The sequence below is a fragment of the Amia ocellicauda genome, chromosome 23 (assembly GCF_036373705.1).
Source record: "Amia ocellicauda isolate fAmiCal2 chromosome 23, fAmiCal2.hap1, whole genome shotgun sequence".
NCBI lineage: Eukaryota > Metazoa > Chordata > Actinopteri > Amiiformes > Amiidae > Amia > Amia ocellicauda.
In genome coordinates, this window is record NC_089872.1 from 12,706,789 (window position 1) to 12,728,696 (window position 21,908).

The following is a 21,908-nucleotide window of genomic DNA, read 5'->3' on the forward strand; positions in this document are numbered from 1 at the left end:
ATACAGACACCAAGCTCCTCCAATCATGTGGCTCAGTCGCGGTAACGCTCGGTCGTATTGGAAGAAGAGGGAAATTGACAGCGTTTCGTAGCCAATCAAATCTTACGATTCTACGTTGAGGCTCAAGCTAGGTGTGTTTTTTTCAATGAGCAAGAAAGACCGTGTCGGTTCCGAGGGGAAAAAAGGGTGTGTGTTTTTTGTTTGATACAGGAAGAACTGTAATGAAAAATACAAATACAAATATCTATGACTTCAGTGCTGATAATAATTAAATGCAGCTATACACTCAAAATCGTGTTGTTTATGATCAAACATAGTAGTAAATTGTAATGAAGGGAGCCCTTAGAGATAATACATATTTTGTGTTTACGAGTTTAGTTGATGTTCTAGATTTTTTGAAAATATCTTAAGGGAAAGCAGGTTTTCTGATATTATTGTGATTTATTTGGGATAATAGCATTTTAAAACGGTAACATGAACGAATTACAGCATCACTGTCACCACTACCATCAGCCTATATCGATCAACAGCTGGATGAAGTGAAGGCCTTCTAAAATGTTTACACTTGCTTATATATATATATATATATATATATATATATATATATATATATATATATATATATATATATATATATAAGCAAGTGTGTATATATTTATATATATATAGGCCTGTAATGTGTGAGAATAAGATTTACTAGATTTACCTAGACTCAATGCCCAGTCTGTTTGAGTGATTTTACACATTAAAGAAATACCACAAGTTTAAATCCTTCAGCTAGTAAGACGGGTTACTAATCATTAACTTTCAACTGGGCTAGACCATACTAGCACACATTATGCAAGATAAAATGGAGTCTAATTTACTTCCTTTTGACAACTGTGCTTAGCGCAGGAAGGGGACCGACCAATAATTTCTCTGGGTATGAAATTCTAGAATATTTATATTGAATGTTAATGTAGAATTAATGAGTTGAAAGAGGACACAACGCAGCAAATTAATGTATTCTAAAATAATTGTCTTCTTGCTTTCAAGCAATGGATGAAGCTCCTTTTATTTGTTACTTAAGGAACGCTGGTGATCTCTGAAGGAATGGCTGCTTTAGGTACCTGGGCATTCTCAATGCCGGCTGTTCAGAAGATTAGATCTCTGGTTGAGATAGGAGAGCACGCCACTGACTGTGTGGAAGAAGCCATGGCAGGTGAATAGCAATCAACATTCAACAGCATTAACGCTCATCTTAGTTGCTGTTCTAAAATAAAAGATACAAAAAACAACAATTACAGTTTTTTACATGTAATAAGGCAATTACCATGTCTGATGTGTTCTGATTTTGCCCCACAGTTGCTCTACACATTTGTGAGATATAGAATTATTTATATATTGTTTTCAATTATTTTTTAAGAAATAGACTTCCAACCTAAATCATATTTTTGTTGTTTTGTTTTTATTAGATGTGCTATGAGCATGCATAATAGCCTGTGCCTTTTACAGATATCGAAAACGACAGAGAGACAGGCCAGTATATTGTGGGAAGAGGAGGCTACCCCAACAGTGCTGGGCTAGTCCAGTGTGACGCTGCCCTGATGGAGGGGGCTGCAGGTCGCTTTGGAGCAGTGGCAGCCCTGCATGGGTAAGAGCAAGCAAACCACTTCACAAAATCACCACTGATTGCTCTTAACAAGCACACAGTTATTATACTGACAAGATACTGATGAGATCCATCTTGCATCTTGTAAAAACACAAACAATCGAATACGTAATATTGGCTAAAAGGTTTGCTGGAAGGGTTTCCAGGGGCTCAAATGCTGCCAGTCTGCTCATGCCTAGGTCTCACCTACAACAAAACATTTTGCTGCTTACCTTTAATAATATACAAAGGAAGTTGGTGCATCTTGCTGGCTCACAGGAAGGAGGAACTAGTAATGCTTTATCACACACCAGCTCACTGGCACTCTCTTGAGTTTACCAGGAGCACTACAGTTTTCTTCCTCAGAGGAGGGTGTAGCCAGGTGGCAGCAAAAGCATGATTTAACACTCTAATTAAACATATCTTTATTGTTTAGTTTTGCAACACCTTATCAAATAGGTCTAAAAAACAAAACAAATGGACCTACACATTTTAAGAAAACAAAACCAAGAAGCTTGGTTGCTCAGTCCTTTTCTGTAAACCAATACTCTGGCAGCACAGGACAAGCCACTGTAGATACCGCCTTTTACAGAAGTATTGTAAACAGTTTTTGGTTGGGAAAGCCATACACATGTGGCAGGGCAGAGTGTCTGTAGCTGTTGGCTGTTGACTGCCTTTGCTCTGCCGCAGTGTGGGGACTCCATTGAGGGTGGCACGCAGAGTCATGGACAGGAGCGATCACAGCCTGCTGGTGGGAGACGGGGGCGTGGCCTTCGCCTGTGAACAGGGCTTCACTGTGGAGGACAATGACAGCATGCTGACTCCACAAGCAACTGCTGCTTATCAGGTATCCCTTCCTTCCACTCCTACTACTGAATTATAGATTTGTGGCACAGCTTACACAGGCCGCTTACTATTCATGCAAATACAGTATTCATAAACAATCACACTTGGGCACACAAGAAAGCTTTAACTGAGGAGTTATTCACCCTGGTATGTGCAACAGCTGATGTTTAGAAAGGATTTGTCTTGATTTAAACCTGAACAACATGAGATTTTACTTGGAAAATATATTTGCCTGTATTATGTGTATATATACACCGATCAGCCATAACATTATGACCACAGACAGGTGAAGTGAATAACACTGATAATCTCGTTATCATGGCACCTGTCAGTGGGTGGGATATATTAGGCAGCAAGTGAACATTTTGTCCTCAAAGTTGATGTGTTAGAAGTAGGAAAAATGGGCAAGCGTAAGGATCTGAGCGACTGTGACAAGGGCCAAATTGTGATGGCTAGACGACTGGGTCAGAGCATCTCCAAAACTGCAGCTCTTGTGGGGTGGTCAGTACCTATCAAAAGTGGTCCAAGGAAGGAAAAGCGGTGAACTGAGGCTCACTGATGCACGTGGGGAGCGAAGGCTGGCCCGTGTGGTCCGATCCAACAGACCTACTGTAGCTCAAATTGCTGAAAAAGTGAATGCTGGTTCTGATAGAAAGGTGTCAGAACACACAGTGCATCGCAGTTTGTTCAATATGGATTTGATTTAGATTTTCTGTTCACTCACTTTGCATTTAGGTAATTGATAAATATAATCTGTAAACATGTCTATTTCTGAAATCATTCTTACTTCACAGCATTTTTTCATACCTGCCTAAAACTTTTGCACAGTACTGTTTATCATCACCATCAGCCCACAACAAAGAAGCAATATTACAAGGACAAAAACAGTCCCGCAATCAAAGTGAAATGAAGTGCCTGGTACAAAAAATGAACACAGCATTCCTGGAGTCTGCAATCTGATAGTGATGCTAAGTAGCAAAGTTTGAGACAGATGATTCAATTATCACAAAGGAAGAGTATCTGAGCTACTGATAGAGTCTGATAGAGCAAGTGCTGTAAAATGATATCTATGTCGTTCATGTTGCATTGTCACAGATGTCTGGCTGAACAATAGGAGGACCTACAATGACTTCCTGAATTACAATCACAAATGACAATAACAGCAACAGTCCGTCCCCCAAAACTGATGTCTATACTTACTGGTTTTTACATTTTTCGTCCCCAGGATTCCTGCAAAATGCTTTTGATGTCAGTGGTACATCAGATTAAAAGTTGCTCTGTAAATAAACACTGCAAATGATATTACAATATGTCAGGTAGCAGCAGTTACAAGAAATTCATGTATTTTTATTTTAATCGGATCAGTTAAGAAAGCGTTTTGTGTCTGAGACATAATTTGTAGTAGTAAAGGCTCATTTAGGCAGAGTTTGTGAGTGAAACATCGCTGATACTGCTGTTCTGTTGAAGCTTCAAAGGTAAATTACCGCCAGTTAGTACTGTAAGAACTGTACATCCCAAGTGATATCAGATAACATTTCTGTATAATATGGTTACTAGATTTTTATTGTATGTATTACTTTATTTTTGTATTCAAGTATTCTTACATTTTTTTGTGTGTGTCCTAAGGAATTTTTGGAAAAGAAGAAACATATTAAAGGACATGACACATTAGGTAAGAATTAAATATTGAGTTAAATAGATTAAATATTAGATAGTGACAGTGTATCAAAATGCTTTAAATAAGTATATTATTAAGAAATGTTATTTTATTACTGTTTTATGTATGTAGTTGTAATTTATGTATTATTGTTATGGTGTCTATCTTTTAAGAAGCAAGTGAGATAATATCCTGAGCTCTGTAGTTAAATATTAAATCCACATGAGGGAGCTGAAGCCTTTAATATCTTATCAGATTTTAAGATCTAAGTGGACATCCTTGACAGCTAGTTTTAGAGTCTTCTTAATGTGACACAATATTATAAAAAGGAATAGGAATACCTCACTGAACAGTTTTGTCACACTGGGCACTGTGGATTACGGTCTGAGTTAACCACCACCTGTGCTTCCCATTACACTCTCCTTCTACCCCTACTGTCCAGGTACTACAGTTTCCCAGCTTTCATTTTAGAATAAAACAGCATATACACTCACCTAAAGGATTATTAGGAACACCTGTTCAATTTCTCATTAATGAAATTATCTAACCAACCAATCACATGGCAGTTGCTTCAATGCATTTAGGGGTGTGGTCCTGGTCAAGACAATCTCCTGAACTCCAAACTGAATGTCTGAATTGGAAAGAAAGGTGATTTAAGCAATTTTGAGCGTGGCATGGTTGTTGGTACCAGAGGGGCCGGTCTGAGTATTTCACAATCTGCTCAGTTACTGGGATTTTCACGCACAACCATTTCTAGGGTTTACAAAGAATGGTGTGAAAAGGGAAAAACATCCAGTATGCGGCAGTCCTGTGGGCGAAAATGCCTTGTTGATGCTAGAGGTCAGAGGAGAATGGGCCGACTGATTCAAGCTGATAGAAGAGCAACTTTGACTGAAATAAGCACTCGTTACAACCGAGGTATGCAGCAAAGCAATTGTGAAGCCACAACACGTACAACCTTGAGGCGGATGGACTACAACAGCAGAAGACCCCACCGGGTACCACTCATCTCCACTACAAATAGGAAAAAGAGGCTACAATTTGCACAAGCTCACCAAAATTGGACAGTTGAAGACCGGAAAAATGTTGCCTGGTCTGATGAGTCTCGATTTCTGTTGAGACATTCAGATGGTAGAGTCAGAATTTGGCGTAAACAGAATGAGAACATGGATCCATCATGCCTTGTTACCACTGCGCAGGCTGGTGGTGGTGGTGTAATGGTGTGGGGGATGTTTTCTTGGCACACTTTAGGCCCCTTAGTGCCAATTGGGCATCGTTTAAATGCCACGGCCTACCTGAGCATTGTTTCTGACCATGTCCATCCCTTTATGACCACCATGTACCCATCCTCTGATGGCTACTTCCAGCAGGATAATGCACCATGTCACAAAGGTCGAATCATTTCAAATTGGTTTCTTGAACATGACAATGAGTTCACTGTACTAAACTGGCCCCCACAGTCACCAGATCTCAACCCAATAGAGCATCTTTGGGATGTGGTGGAACGGGAGCTTCGTGCCCTGGATGTGCATCCCACAAATCTCCATCAACTGCAAGATGCTATCCTATCAATATGGGCCAACATTTCTAAAGAATGCTTTCAGCACCTTGTTGAATCAATGCCACGTAAAATTAAGGCAGTTCTGAAGGCGAAAGGGGGTCAAACACAGTATTAGTATGGTGTTCCTAATAATCCTTTAGGTGAGTGTATTTTCTAATTACATAATGATTGTTTCTATGACAAATTTAGAGTGTTTTTGTTTCTGTCCCACTATCAGGTCTGATTGTCTTGGATCTTCAGGGAAACATTACTGTAGGCAAGTGTGCTTTAAATAAACTACTTTCTTTCATATTATTTGAGGGGGTCTTGTGAGACCTGGAGTGCTGCATCTAGGATGGAGCAAATTAAAGATTTTGTTGGTTGGAGGGTCTATGGCATTGTCTTCAGTCTTTATCTTCTTTCCATTGAGTGACATCTACTGCTATTATTGCAAACTATGCAAAGCCAATCAAACGATCAATTACTTTGGTTCAGATGTTCAGTTTTGTAGTGTTCAGTCAGTTGGCCTTGCAGTAACATCAGTATTGTTGGACAGGTGTGTCTACCTCAGGAGCGCCATTTAAATCCCCTGGGAGGGTTGGGGACTCTCCGCTGCCTGGCTGTGGCCTATACGCTGACAACACGGCAAGTGTGCCCCAGTCTCTGTGAACTTCTGTTATGTTTGAATTTTGTCATTTCTGTTGCCTATTTGATTTAAACGTCACACATATATAGAATGGGAAGACACAAAATTAATTTTCTTTAAGTATGTTATTCCTTATACCATTAGTTTGGAATGTTTAAGGTCAGCCAATAGCCAAACTATCTATTAATATTCCCTGGACTTGTCATTTTACTTGTTATTTTTCTAGGGCACTGTTTGTATAAGGAATTATGAAGAGCACTGAGAAGATCTTGGGAGACCATGTCACATAAATAACTCATCTTGCTGCTCCACACAAACTTGCATGCTTATATGGAGTTAACCAAGTAACCTAGAAACAGTTTCTACTGACCTGATTTTCTTGAGGGATCACATAAGCACAGCCTAGAAGCAAATAAAACATTTACACCATTCTCATATATTTTTGCTCCAGTTCCCAATTCATGTATTAATTCGAAAATTTACCTGAGCAAATTTGTATTCATTTTTAAAATCAGAAATTCAAGGTTTATCATTTAAAAACACATAATCTACATAAATATAATGTATTTCTGATTTGAATGAGTCTATAATATGATCTAAAATGTAATATTTACTGTGCCATATAGCATATACAGGTAAACCTTATATAGAACTGACTATGTAGAACATAGTTGGCCACTTATGGAAATGAATGCAAAACTCTAACCTAAATAGTTACATTTTAGTTTTCAAAGAATATAATCTAAACTAACCTAAAAAAATCCATGGTTATAATTGAAATGTGACATGTTTTAAATCAGCAATAGGCTTGTGTTTGTTAGTGAAAATTGATCTTTAAAATACATTTTAAAACATGTTTTTAATTTTGCTTTCTTGCAGGTTGGGGCTGCAGCAGGTTTGTGAAACTAATTATCATTCTTGTTTGTTTTTACTTTCAAGTATTTCCTTCCTCAGGATGTATAACTGAGACAACAGATACGTTCTGCTATGTTTTAGCCACTGTATATAAAATAGTTAGAGCTTCTCATGTATGCAGACATGCTGTGCATTAGGCTGCCCAAGTGTATTAGTTACTCTGTTTTGCAATCAGTCACTACAAAGAGGAAAGCAAGTCATGTAAGTCCAAATCAAATGCATTTAAAAACACTAAACAGCAATAAGAAATGTATCATCTATGTTTAAAGGTTCAGAGTAACTGTACATACCATTCACATACTATTGTATTACAAAAAATATTAAGTAAATGACTTTCCAAAATAGTAATTTATTATGTTTTGTTTTTGCTACATTCGTAATGCATTTTTCTTTGTATTGACAGTGTCAGTCTATATTAGCTCCCTTTTTGTTGTTTTTTCAGCTACAGGCGATGGAGATAAAATTATGTGTCACTGCCCTAGTTTTCATGCTGTCCAGCTGATGAAACAGGTAAAACTTATTTCATTATATTTGCTTTACATATTGTTCCTATAAAAGTCTATATACAGTAGCTAAAAAAGACACTTTAACATGGAGGACATGTTTGTTGATGTGAACAGGAGACTGTTCTTTTGCTTGATTGGAAAATGGCCGTGGTTGTGTTTTGTATAAATGCAGGGAGTCCAGCTCCTCCTTGCCTGTTCCAAATAAAGTGATAACAAATTGTGCTGAGTGAGTGCAGAGAGGCTAATAAATGTAAAGTGGCATTTATGTAAAATGACATTTTAATTTACAAGGTCTAATGAACTGCCTGTTAGCTCAGAGAGTGAGTGTGTCTGTTGAGTTTACTAATTTGAGTTGAGTTTTATCTAATTTAAAAATAAATATTAATGTTGAAATTCTTTGTTAGTTCTTATTTTTGTAATTTCTACTTTAATACAATGGAAATAACTGTATACAAGTTATTTCTGATATTGCTGTGTGATTTTACTGGAAGCTGTCAATTCTTGCTGTAACTATGAAATTGCAGAAATACTACAGAACTGGATTTTAAGGGATACACACATGGAACAGTAGAGCTTTTAACATATTTGTTATTATAAATCTTTGAACTTGTATCAGTGTAATACTGGTACCGTTATTTATACAAGGTCAAAGACAGTGACACTGACTAATACTGTCTGTCATCTTGCATTAACCCTGAATAGTACTGACTCTCTGCTTAGTGAGTATTTTTTGTCCTTAATGTTTTGTTGTTGTTTTGGAGCAGGGACTAAACCAGATAAAATAAACTTATGTTGTTTTGATTAGCCCTGGTGTATAACATAGAAACCAAGCTTTCATGACCTGTAAATCGGATTAAACTGCAATGCTCCCCTCTTTCTCACTTCAGTCCATTGTAGAATACAGCTTTAATACAGCAAAGAATTAGCCACTATTATAGTGTTTATTTTGTAAATGTACCTCTTTGTAGGGGTTAACTCCTGCTGCCGCGTGCCAGACTGTCCTCTGTGATATTGTGAGAAGAATTGGAACAGAGAAGATGTTTGAAATGGGGCTGATGGCAATGAACATGAAGGTATAGGTTTAATTAACACCCCTGTTTATTCAAGTCAGTGGGAGTCGATGCTTCTCACTGAACTGTACGGACCTTCGATTCTTAAGGCAAAAGTTCTACAGGAAACATTTTTTGCTGAGAAGCCCTGTGAGGAAAACAAAATGTGAGCAATACGTCCTGCCTAAAAACTCGAGACAGATCTCACTGAGGATTCCCAGCCAGTACTGCTAATGCAATACAGTGACAACTGGTGCTCTAACCTGATAGCCATGTGGGGAGCTCTTTAGTTTGTTTGTGAAGACAATACAGTGTTTTTAAGGGATGTGTAATAAACAGACATTCAGCATTGTGAACAAAAATCTATCAATTAATTATTTTTGACTTCGGCGATTTAAGTCTGTCTGTCAGATGGCTTGAAAAGAGAGCTGCAGGGGTTTTCCATGTGATAATAAGTAGCAACACAAGCATCCCTGTCCACAGAGGAACAACAATGTGAGCTGCTGGGTGCTGGGTACAACTGGGGATTCACACACAGTCTGTATATTGTCCATTGTCAAGCGTACTAGGAGGCAAACTGAAAACAGACAGCATCTCTCCACTACGGGGAGGAGTAACTTCAGTGGGTTTAGTGAATGAAAGTTTAATCAGCAAAAAGTCTAAAATATAATCTTTCCCTGATGCTCGGCTGTCAAGTACTTTATAATATGCCGCTTTGACTTCTGGAGGATGAAAGGTTTTGCAATATGAATATTTTTAATGTATTCACATTCACATTTTAATGTATTCACATTCACATTAGTCTGGATTTCCAACCATTTCTTTTCGGAAATATGCATGCTTCCACAAGACCACAATCAGGATTTTTCTCTACCCAGGAAAATGGGATCGGAGGTAGTTTACCCCTGTTTGGCCTCAGATATTAAACCCTCTCAGTTTCCTCTGGTCACAGCCCAGGAGTGCTGCTGAAATCTCCAAGCCTCCATTGTCTTTGGACACTGTATCCGTTCTTATACAATGATGCCTTACTTTACTTCCTACAGGGGGAAGTTGGAGCAGCTTCTTCAGTGGAATTTCCATATACCTTCTGGACCCAGGGAATGGAAACTGTTGATAAATGTGTTCAGCTGCCTATCTCCTAGCACACCACAGGCTGATGCAATGAAAGGTGTTTAGTAACTGAAAACAAACTAAACCTGCACTATTAAACGCTTTGCAAGCTACCGTGGGACTTTTAAGTACATAATCATTACACAATTTATATTGCATAATTTAGTATCTTGAAAAATAATAACTCTACCTGTCAAAAAGACTATGTGCTTTACATTCTTGCAGACAAAACAGGATTTTATATGGAGCTATACTATTTGCCCTTATAGTTTTCTGTAATTTTTGATACTAAAAAATATATATCTAATTGCAGTCTTTGAAAAATGCATTAAATATAAAGTTGAAGCTATTGTGTCTCTTGTCTATAGCACAAATAATGTGTGAATTTGATTGTTTTTGAACACAAAACACAGAATTTGTGATTTCTATGATTTCAGGACTTTTCATAAATGCTAATGTACTATTTGTTCAGAACACAAAAACAATGCACAAACCCATAAAAAATGTAGAATTTAAAAGCAGACATATTTTGTTATGTAATATTGTTATTAGTTGGTTTCCATTGTAACAGTGATGCATTGTGAATTAACAGTAACATAAACAACCAAACACTATCTTATCTCTGTTTGTCATTCACTGACTGGATGAAGGTGTTATCATGTAAATACAAAATGATGTGTACATAGTTGGTGAATTGGCTGTTCAACCTATTCCTCAAAGCAAATGAAAATCAGACTCTTGAATTTCACAACCTGAGCTACAGGATTGGCTCTGAATGTTGTCTGTGATAACTGAAAATATTAAATGGAAGCAACAGTTATATAAATATAATAAACAGAACAATATAAATAAATATAACAGACTAAATTAGAATATTCACTCCATCTCAAATATTTATTCAGCAGATACTTTTGTACTTTTTTGTGAGCTATGAGAGAGAACATCTAGTGGTTTAACTACTTATTATTTCTTTCAGCATACCATTGAAAAGGTTTTCGTAATATGGGTTTGTTTGTTACACAGATCCACAAGTCTTTGTGTAAACGTGCACTTGCATGTTTGATGATCCTGCTTTGTCTTTAAAGGTGTGCCTTTGGTGGATTTTGAATACCTCAATTAAATAATGATCATGATCTTGGATTTACTCTTAAATATTCTATTATTTCAACCAGTCTTTTTAAAGCCTGGATGTATTTGAATCAACCTTGAATTTTAAAGAATATGAATTTGTGATAAACAGCTGGTGACTATAACCTAGCTGTTATTAACATCCTAAATAGGGTCACACTAGTGTGTTATACTATTTGACAGCTTCAGCTTTAGATTGAAAATAAAATAAAATAAGAGTGAAGCCGGTGATATAATTAACAAACTAGCTATTGCCCAACCCTTCAACTGTAATTTATAGAAGTGACTCTAGTCTATAACTAATTAGCTGATGCTATATAATTACATTTCCATTCAATAGAAGTTATATTGAAAGTGCTTATTTTTAAGGAAGGGGTTAACTTGCACACAATTTAACACAGAAAGTATGTATCATTGCTGGCATTTTTTCTGTTAACATATGTTTATCCGATTATATACAATACAGACGCTATTAGTTTGTTACCGGCAGATCTAATCGGGTGAAACTGCATAGTAGCCAATCCATGTGAAAGACGTCAGTCCTGGAAAGACTAGTATAATAACGACTAATTGAACTGTAATTGATTAAATCACATTTTATTCGGTGCATTTTAAGAACTTTGTACCACCATTCCACCCTAATCCACTCGTGCCGGTCTTGACTCTCTCTGCCACGTTTCACTGATGACGTAATCTTTTTTGACAGGGACCAGAGTTGCGCTAGAGATGGCGAGCTGTGGTGTAAAAGTAGGGGTGTTCTATTGCGCATGCTCTAACTGCACAGTGTAACAAGGGTATTGTAGTTCGTTATGCCTTGTCTGAACGGCAAAAACAACAGCAAACGTTTTACTGGACTACAGTTCCCATGAAAGTGAGCGTCGCAGATAGCTTACGCTAGTGCAAAGCCCTCTGTTTGAGGAGTTGCTATTTCCTGGTTAGACTGGCAGCCATTTTGGGTTTGAGACAACTAGCCTTTGGGTTTTTGGGAGTAGTTACTTTTAATTTGACAAAAACAGTTCACATTTCAAGTTCTACAAGGCACAGGGAAGCACCATTTTCCAAGAAGCAGGGGTTTAAAGTGACATGTCAACAATGAATCCCGAATAGTAAGTATAATGTACCGGGGATGGCTGTGTCGTTTGTCACAGTGGTGTGTGCTCGGTTGTTAAAGAAGTTGATTGTTAAAAGAAACAAAAGAAGGTTTACGCAGGCCGTTATATTTAAGGCGATATAACTATGCCTAGACTAAAGGTAATAATTAATGTAATTCGCTAGTTTAAAACCGCTCTAATGCTTTATATTAGTGGCTCTATAACGCGTTTTCTGGAAGTATATGCTTTCAACAAACGACTAACCGTGGCTCTGTAAAACGATGACAGTTTGCGTATTAAATAACAACCTACATAAATAATATACCTGGTTGAGGTTGATGGATCAATCCTTAAACAATAGAAAATGACACCGATCACAACAATAGAATGAACAACTTATCGGGCCTGTAGCTACATCTGGGAGCCTCCATAGCAGTGATCTTTATTTATATATATATATATTAAATACATTATATATGAGTGAAGCTGTATGTTACATTTAGTATTGTGTATACACCACTATTAGTGCTGATATTTAATATGGTTCACATTAGCAGCATAAGTTAAAGCTGTTATCGAAGGTGACTAGTTAGACCTCCGGGTTTGACATTCAATAAAGATTTGTACACATGGGTTCATATTACGTAAGAGTGAAAATATCTGAAAAATCAACCTGAAGTCTGCATATGAAATGAGGGAGATAACGGGTACGTTTATGTGCAAGTCAGGTGCACCGGTCTCAGCAAGAGGAGGGTCCAGAAATCAAGCTTGCACTTCGCTGACAAGACCTTAATGCGTGTTTATGAGAAAAAACCACGCGAAATGCATATTATTTGGGTCTCCGTGCAATTCTTTGCTAAACAGAACCTGGTATTTTAATTGATTGAGGCATTGAAGTAGGGTGAGGAATTACAATAAAATCGTTGACCAGTTTCCCAACGCATTTGTAAGGATCCGTTCATCAACAAGTCTAATGAGGAGCCACCCATCCTTTGCGAGGAAGTCATGTGTGGGTCACATGGGTCTTGCAAAATGCATTGCACAGTCTTAAGCAATCCGCTCTAGGGTGATCTACACGCTGTCTTGCAGGTATTGGGCATCGCAGTAGCTAAAGTTACAGCCCAGCCGTTGTTGAAATAGAGAAGGGTATGGGATGCCTCCAATCCCCCATGTGAAAATGTTTAGCATTATTGTTTAACATGTAAGAATTCATTTTTTGTAGTAGGTTGCATATCCGAAAGAGAAAGTAGTATAGTACTCTTAATTCAAATGAGCCACTAACAGAGCCTTTTTGTATGTGTTGCATGTTCCCATCAGTTTTGTAACAGTAACCAGAGAGTCCTATTGCTGGTAAGACGAGCAGTAACTCTTTAACATGTTGGTTATGTCTCTTATTTTAATACAAAGTTTTAAACCGTTTTGTTCTCTTCATTTTCACATTTCTAAGCTGGAACAGACTAACATTCTTGAGATTGGTTTCCACTGGGTAATAAATTCAAGTTTCTTTTGATGTCACAATCTACAGTGGTGCAGCTTTAGAAATCAGTATTCAGTCTTCCTTTTTTGTACTCTGTTGTTTTTGAAAGCAGTGTTGCCTACTTTGACCATGATTTCTTACAATTTCCCTTTGGAGTTCATCCAGTACTGCCATTTAACCTACAGTCAGATGTTTTAGTTTAAAAGTAGTTTTACGGTTTATGCCACAGAAGTCCCAAACAATGTTCCCCTTTCTATAGCAAACTTGTTACATTCCTTTATTAAAGGACAGTTAATGAAACCCATTATCTTCTCTGGATACAGAATTACCATCAGCACCAAGTTTTGCTCTTCTAACATTGATTAAGATTGCCAACGAGTCACCAGCACATCAGTCCTGGGGCTGAAAAGAATCCAAGCATTGCATGTCCTCCACTGATACATTTGTAGATTGCACACTATTGTTTAAATTAATGTTTGACTCTACCTTTTTCAACACGTTATAAAGGAATTCAATGTATTTTCAGGTGTAGTCCTTTTCAACTTTTCATATCTATAGAGTATTTTGAGATTATAATTCCCCTTTAGATGTCCTGACAAATGTATAATGTGTGTAATGAGTGTAAGCACAAAGGTTTTATTTGTCACATTTTTGGAAGAGTAGCTTTCCTCAGATATCAGCACCTTGTGCTTTAATATTGAGAGCATGACAGGAATTTGGAACCAGTGAAAGAGTAAAGAATGTTATTTTTCGCAAGTTTGTGTCAATTACAGTAGATTCTGTTTTGGTGTCCTTTTGTGTTTTTTCATAGTAAGTGCTAAGGAGAGATGGGGAAGATGTATTAAAAAGTATTTTCAGTTGGGGAAAGAATGTGTAAAGAGCTTACTCTAATAGCCTTGTTTCCTTTCTCCGAATACACTGAGTTGGCCTGTGTTGAGTAAAGCAGCTATTTCACCCCTCTTGTAGAGTGAGTTGCCGTAATCTTTTTTGGCTCAAGTCGTTAGTTCGGTTAAACAAAAGAATTGTTGTAAATATCAGATTGTTCAAAAAGCAAAGCCTAGGCCATTGAGAGCAGGCACTGTGATACATCAACCTACAGTAACATCAAAATCCCTTATTTTCTTACTTTCTGTAAACTCTGTGTGTGTTGGACAGATGGGAATATTATACTGAAAATTTGTGTACAGTGGAGAATAACAAGATTTAATATAGGAAATGAAAGTGTACTTTAAGATCCATATAGAAATGGGACTGCAAAGACCAAAAAATAGGCTTTGATGGTGAAGGATTTATCATTTTGTTTTGTTGATTTAGACTTTGTTAGGATGGGAAAAATAAGTCAGATTTTCCTAAGCCACTGAACATGATCTTTTCAATTATTTTCAACTTTTAACAGATATCAGCATAATTAGATTCTATAACAGCAGGTTTGAGCATGCTTTTTTCTTGCTTGCTAATAAAACTCTCATTTACAGCTCGCATAGGTCATTATATAAGTCATTATATGTCACAGCTTTTTATTGATTGCTTTTTATTTTAATTTGGTAGCTTTACAGGTTGGATTCCTGTGCACTGAAGGTGGAAAGGGTAGTTTAGGAGACTGCAAGGTGATCACCTCTGAGGACTTGTACTGGTGTAGACTGAGCTGGCTGTGTGTGGTAGATGCCGACGGAGCAAGGTGCTCATTATAAGAGTGGGGGGGGAGTGTTAATGATTATATCTTAGCACTTTTAACTTGTGCCGTCCAAGGCAAATGCTAAAATGCATCAGTAAAGCCTTTTTTTATCTGTTTATTATACTGTTAAATTGTATTCACAAGTTGTAGAGTGTGCCCTGTACTCTGGAACTTGTGATTAGCAGGGTTTTTCCTGTTTTCGAAGAATATCTGATTCAGTCACATCTTCTTAAATTGTTAATTACCCCCTTTTGCTTTAGTTTAATGTGATGCAGTATTTTAAATAATTCAGTAGCAGTATTTTATATTTAGATTAAGCAATATATTTGTATTTTGCTTTTGATCAGATTTTATCCCCCAAATTCCACTGACAAATACAGACAAGGTGATATGTGTCCTTGGCTTTGGTATAAACACACACAGCTCAGGTCCTTGCGTTGCTCTTGGTTTTCTATTGGTCTGTTTTCTGATTGACTTAATTGAATTAATTAGTAACCTACAAACAAGTTGACCTCATTACAGATGTTTTATTATGAGCATAGCTGTTCATTCTGAACAGTGTTTACTACTTTTATCAAAGTGTACTGTAACAATACAACTAAAACCAAGAAACTGTATTTTGTATTAGTATAGGTTAATAGTATTTAGTTGTAAACTATACATAATTAATCAAGGGTAGTTACCTTGCAATACCCCAGATAGGTTTTTCCTTATGCACAATTTTATTTAGGCTATCCAGTGACCCTGTTAAACAGATGTAGGCTTTAACTAAAACATAAAATGCTACTCAATATAATTTAACAAACCATTGGGTTTCCAAGTACCCCTTGTCTAGAAAATTGAATATCTTCCTGTGATAATCTGCTAAAGATTTTCTTTCCTTCTATGGTTTTCTGAAATGAGACAAAGCCCCAATTTAGTGGTTCTGTCACTGTTTTGAAAACTAGTTACCCAAAATAAATGACCTGTGTGGGTGTCTCGCAGTGCTCAGCAGGAAATGGACATGACTGACAGCTCTCCTTGATTTTCTTGGTCTGCTGCTGCAGAGTTTTGGTATAAGATCTTAGAATCAAAAGAATAAACTATAAAAAGGATGTGAACTGTGTAAATTAATTTTTATTCAGCACATTCAGCACAAATACTTCTAATACTGTCTACACATTTTTTTATACTAAGGAACAATTACAAGAACAATTCAACATATCAACCATAGTAGCTTGGGTGATTGTCATATACATTGATCCTTGAGGATTTAAATCACAATTGTTTTCTGCCTTAGAAATGTTTTCACTTGGAAAGATATTAACATAAATTGTCCTCTAGTTCTGTAACATGTGCAGAGATTTGTTTGTTGTGAAGCTGAGGGTATTGATTTAGATTTCTCTAGAAATGAAACCACTCATTGGCATAACTGGAACACGACTCAACTCCCTAAGTCACAGCATTCTGGATATATTCATAGTGGGGTATGTAGCCTGCTTCCACTTTGCAGAATAACAGTGGTGATGCTAACTAGGCAGCTTTATTTTATTGCCTGATGTGGACAGATCTCTATAGTTAAAACTAAAATAATTCCTTTGCTTTATATAATTAAATGTCTGCCATTGATTGCTTCAGTGCAGAAAGATATTCACTTTTACATGTCTTACATGGGGGATTGTTTAAATTCCACTGCCACACGCTTTGCTGGCATTATACAATTTAAGTGAGAAAATGGAGGCCAATAAATAGTTTATGTAAAAATGAAAGCCTAATCCTGAATTTCTCTTTAAAATTAGATCTGTGAGAGATCTTTGAACCTGTTCAAGTTTGACGGCCTTGAATAGGAAGGGCAGTGCTGTGTTAAGCTCTCTCAGTGATGTGGCAGATCCTAGACAGCCAGGAAGTGCTGGGAACAGAGATTTCCTCCTGATATGTCTTTTCAAAGATAGGCACTCTTTAGATGCACCAGAATATAGGTTTCAAACAATGACTGTCTGAAGTTAGTTTAGGTTTGAATCCTTTCATTGTTTGACTAAGGTGTATTCATCTCATACTGTTTGGCTTGTCAACAAATGTTTTGGCCAGATGACACATTTTGCAGGCTTTTTCAATATCGCCAACACCGCGGGCTATTTGTTTTTTTTTCTGACCTTTACTGAATGCATAGTACTCTTAAAGACCAAGCTACACATGTGATCCCTTGCAGCCAAACCTCTGTTGCTGTACTGCTCCTTGCTAATTTTGCAGGGCTCAGTTATCCATGCTGAATTGTATGATCATACACTCCACATGTGAGGGAGCATGTGTCAGCTTCTTTGCGACAGACTACAGTTTCTGAATGTTGGCTCCTGTGATCCAGTTGTAATGCATGATCTCGCACTCTGTGATCCCAGGCAAATGCAGGATATCCTGCCCTGATCACACCTTGTTCCTCGAGTGGGGAGTGGAATTCGGATTTCAGTTCAGTTAACACCTAACATTGTTTCGTCTTGGCAGGTGTGGAACGTCTAAAATATTAGTTTTGCCTCAGTGCATAGTAAGGGAAGGGACTAAGACTCACATTTTGTCTCGTATTGCTTCTCTGCAATACTTCCAACCTGGCTTTTGGGCAGGGAGGTTACCTCCAACTGTCATACTGTAGTACTAGTAGGTTAGACGCAACTGGAACTGTGTTTTATGATTATATTGAATGCTAGTCATGGCTTCAGAACGAAGATATCAGTGACTTGCTTGGATGAAAACTTTCATTTGAGAGTGAATTCTAAATTTGGTCTTCATAAACAAATTTAATAATAAAATGGGTATGAAAGCACCCTAAGAGAACCTTTTTGTTAGTCGAAGAATAAACAAAGCAATCGTGCAATTTCTGAGTTATGATTTTAATGTGTGTAATTTGTGTTTCAGTGACTATTTATTCAAGCTGCTTCTGATTGGTGACTCTGGTGTTGGAAAGTCTTGCCTGCTCCTTCGGTTTGCAGTAAGTTCCTGTCTCTTTGACGCCTGTTAAATCCGTGACCCTTTTCTGGGGCCTCTGTCACATGCAGTAGAATGTACACAGATGAAAGACCAGACCGTTACGACATTTCATTGTAACTGTTAAACGGGCATTAGATCTGTTTTTTCAGAAGGATTTGTTTTCACTATGTAAATCTCAGGTATTTTTTCAGTTGGATGTATGATTTTTATCTGTTAGAAGATTGGTCCTAAAATAGGCTTTTTATTAATTTTATTTTATTCACCATATGTAAATGGCAAGAAAATGTGTTCAAATGTTCAGCGTACTAATTAGACATCTTTGTCTTTGTTTTCCCCTGTACAGGATGACACGTACACAGAAAGCTACATTAGCACTATTGGTGTGGACTTTAAAATAAGAACTATAGAATTAGATGGAAAGACGATCAAACTTCAGATTGTAAGTGACTGTTTACCCGATTGATTAATAGAAAGTTTATCTAGATTAGCTTCAACATGAGAAGTTTATTTTTATTTTTATGTATTAATGTGAGGTAGAATCCACATTGTCCATAAGAAGCATTATTGTATTGATTTTTGTGTAACAAATTTTCATATAAATAAACATTACGTATAAAAAAAGTAATATAGCAAAGGGAGGTAGGGCAAGAGAATGAAGTAGTGGGAGGCTTGATCTATGAAAAAAATTAGTAATGCAGTACTGTGTACTACTGTTTAGTTTTTCTTCAGCAGCTTGTATAGTAAGTAGAACTCTATCATAATCCCATGAGGCAGTTATATTTATATATTTTTCATCTCGATAGAAATAATAAAAACAGCCTTTGGAATTGTAGTGTTTCTGGATGTGAGTAATCAGTTGTACGGAATTAATTTTTCCTTGACAGTTTCTTCAAATGTTCATCAAATGTGTATTTTCCTGCATGCTTAATAGTTTCAGAACAAAGGACATTGTTCACCATAAATGGTGACATTACATCAGTGTTATATTTAAATGTATATTCCTTTCAAGCGCAGTACTGTCAATTCTTAACATCACTGGTAGCTTAGAACAGGTTAATGCTACGTGTATATGATAACATTATCTTTATAGCCAAGGTCTTGTTAGGGTATAAGAAATGCTTCCTGATATGCTTTCAAAAACTGCTCTGCTAAGGTATTGCGAGCTGTGGCACTGCTTGATGCATGATTGTCTTCACAGTGGGACACAGCCGGACAGGAAAGGTTTCGAACGATCACATCCAGTTACTACAGAGGAGCACATGGCATTATAGTAGTGTATGATGTTACAGACCAAGTAAGTTGTTTGATGCTTTTCATAAATTGTGCTTTCTTGAAATAAAATGGAATGTAAAAGTGACTAATCAAATACAGTTGTCTATTTTGTTCACAGAAATGTAATGAAAGACCAATGTTACTTGTTTACCTTTGTACTGTTCTCCCCTAATTGTGGTATGTTTTCTTCCAGGAGTCTTTCAATAATGTTAAACAGTGGCTACAGGAGATAGATCGCTACGCCAGTGAAAATGTTAACAAGTTATTGGTAGGCAACAAGTGCGACCTAACTACAAAGAAGGTTGTGGATTACACAACGGCAAAGGTACGGGATTTAAAAAATAATAAAATAGTTTCACCAGTTTACCAATAAATAGGAACATAAAGTACAAAAAATATTCGATAATGCTTGCTCCCAACCAGCAATGAATATAGTCAGTGTGTGATTTGTTTTATGTAGTGTTACATTCATTTGATATAAAATCATGCAGATAAAACATGTAACATTTTTTGGAGGTGTGTGTAGTGGTATATTTGTGATTCTGTGCTTAAAGTACATCTTTTTGCCTCTGTTCTCAGGAATTTGCAGATTCTCTGGGTATCCCCTTTTTGGAAACCAGTGCGAAGAATGCGACAAACGTAGAACAGGCCTTCATGACAATGGCTGCAGAGATTAAAAAGAGAATGGGCCCCGGGGCCACGGCTGGTGGCTCAGAGAAATCCAATGTCAAAATCCAGAGCACTCCGGTCAAGCCATCCTCCGGAGGATGCTGCTAAGGCCCTCTTCCACCCTCCCAAAATCTGATTTAATAAGCCCAAGAGTAAAAGAGAAAAAAATACATAAAAGTTGCCTGAATTGTACTGTATGTAGCTGCACTACTACAAATTCTCCAAACAAGGTCAGCAATCCAACGGTCAGCCTCTGGGCTGCTTTTATCCCCTCAATCCAAGACCGCTAACTTCATTTTCAGAACTGTTTTAAACCTTTGTGTGCAGGTTTATAAATAATGTGTGTAAATCTCATTGCATTCCTTCTGCAGGACTGTTCTGTGGTTGGGTTCAATAACTTTTTTTGTTTTTTTTTTGTTTATATCGGCATGTTTAGACGTCCATTTAGGTCCTCCTCTGAAGATGAAGTTCAGCCATTGCGTTTCAACCAACAGCACAACAGTGTTTCACTGTCTATGGCATCAGTAAAGTCTAGTGAAATGTTATATATGTAAGATCTGATTTGCTAGTCCTATAGAGAGATAAATGGAATAAATTACATTATCCGATTGAGTAGTTTAACTTCATAATCTCTGCATATAATTTGTGGCTGCAGACTATTGTAATTTGTTGCACAATATGTAACATTAAACAACTGAAGAAATGTTTAATAAATATTGTACTTATTGGAATTCCTACCACACTGTATGATAAAAATGAAACGATTGTCTGCGATTTCTAGTGGCATATGTAGAATACATTTTGTGTGTTTTAATTATTTATTCTACATTTATATGGCAAATATATTGTACCGGTAATTTAGACTGTTTGCAATTGGCCATGACCTGTGGACACCTGATTGCAAGTGGCAATGAAAGAATTGCTTATGAAACACTATGTTCTTTTTCATAATAAAGGCAACTGAATTCAGTTTTAAATGAGCTGGAAAACACTTCATAGCTAGGTTTTCTGTTACTTTATGAGCACTGTTGTCATGCCCGAGTATTGCATGTAGTTGTATTGGGTTAGATTGCTATCAACATGTCTGTCTTTTGCCTCCTTCACTGGAGGAGGTGACGACTCCTAAGAAATGTTCTTTCAGCTCCAGCAGTATTTACCCCCTCCTCATTTACAGGTATTGTTGGATGAATAATGGTGGATGTCTGCTTTTCCAGTCTCATTTTTCACAGCTCAGGTTTTTGAAATTGCACGTCCCATGAAAATTTGATTAATCCAATGCACCAGTTAGAACTTGAGGGTGCCGTTTTCAATGAATACCTGTATGTGTGTGTGTATATATATATATATAAATTATACACATGCATGCATTTGTTTGTAAAAGTCACTTCAGAAGACATTTAGCCTTATTAAAATGAACACATCCAAAACTACTGCTGTGTTAAATCCCCCAAGGGAACATAGAAATTGAATTTGGCACGATAAGGTTGTTCAACTTCTAATCACTATAGAAAGGTGAAAGAAAAATGTATCCCATTCTGCAGCTGGTTCACTTGACATACATTTCTTTTGTTTATGGGGTGGGAGGGAGTTTTGGGATGGGTGGTTATTTGTACAGGCACTTAAACTAACATGCGCATGCATTGAGCTAAAAAGTCTGTAATTTCTATATATCAAAGTGATTTTTATTTTGTTCTGAAAGTAATCACCGTACATTTTAACTTACCTGTGGATATGCAAGA

At 37.0% G+C, this 21,908-nt stretch overlaps 2 protein-coding genes across 4 annotated transcripts; both read left to right on the top strand.

Annotated features, from left to right (window-relative positions):
* Positions 1-112: 112 nt before the first annotated feature.
* LOC136719152 (N(4)-(Beta-N-acetylglucosaminyl)-L-asparaginase) lies at positions 113-10,518 on the top strand. Of its 3 annotated transcripts, none has more exons than XM_066697001.1 (11): positions 113-186; positions 1,070-1,201; positions 1,495-1,633; positions 2,321-2,477; positions 4,103-4,148; positions 5,912-5,950; positions 6,230-6,318; positions 7,199-7,214; positions 7,677-7,744; positions 8,709-8,813; positions 9,833-10,518. In XM_066697001.1, the coding sequence occupies exons 2-11, from the start codon at positions 1,093-1,095 to the stop codon at positions 9,929-9,931; spliced, it is 867 nt and encodes a 288-aa protein (XP_066553098.1). In that variant the 5' UTR covers positions 113-186; positions 1,070-1,092; the 3' UTR covers positions 9,932-10,518. The 3 variants fall into 3 exon arrangements, with proteins under 3 accessions (XP_066553098.1, XP_066553099.1, XP_066553097.1); XM_066697002.1 differs by lacking the exon at positions 113-186 and adding an exon at positions 861-922; XM_066697000.1 differs by lacking the exon at positions 113-186 and having other exon boundaries at positions 934-1,201.
* A 1,435-nt stretch (positions 10,519-11,953) lies between these two features.
* rab1ab (RAB1A, member RAS oncogene family b) lies at positions 11,954-21,146 on the top strand. Its single transcript, XM_066696497.1, has 6 exons — positions 11,954-12,133; positions 18,157-18,229; positions 18,572-18,667; positions 19,427-19,522; positions 19,694-19,825; positions 20,080-21,146. Exons 1-6 carry the CDS (start codon positions 12,111-12,113, stop codon positions 20,275-20,277), a joined length of 618 nt encoding a protein of 205 aa, XP_066552594.1. The 5' UTR covers positions 11,954-12,110; the 3' UTR covers positions 20,278-21,146.
* The last annotated feature ends 762 nt before the right edge of the window (positions 21,147-21,908 follow it).

Bases quoted from the DNA above. Each gene is read 5' to 3' on its own strand.
- LOC136719152 (XM_066697001.1), top strand. From the start codon at position 1,093: ATGGCTGCTTTAGGTACCTGGGCATTCTCAATGCCGGCTGTTCAGAAG. The intron at 7,745-8,708 runs GTAAAACTTATT...ACCTCTTTGTAG, and splicing joins CTGTCCAGCTGATGAAACAG to GGGTTAACTCCTGCTGCCGC. The intron at 8,814-9,832 runs GTATAGGTTTAA...TACTTCCTACAG, and splicing joins TGATGGCAATGAACATGAAG to GGGGAAGTTGGAGCAGCTTC.
- rab1ab (XM_066696497.1), top strand. From the start codon at position 12,111: ATGTCAACAATGAATCCCGAATA. The intron at 18,668-19,426 runs GTAAGTGACTGT...TTGTCTTCACAG, and splicing joins AGACGATCAAACTTCAGATT to TGGGACACAGCCGGACAGGA. The intron at 19,523-19,693 runs GTAAGTTGTTTG...GTTTTCTTCCAG, and splicing joins TGTATGATGTTACAGACCAA to GAGTCTTTCAATAATGTTAA.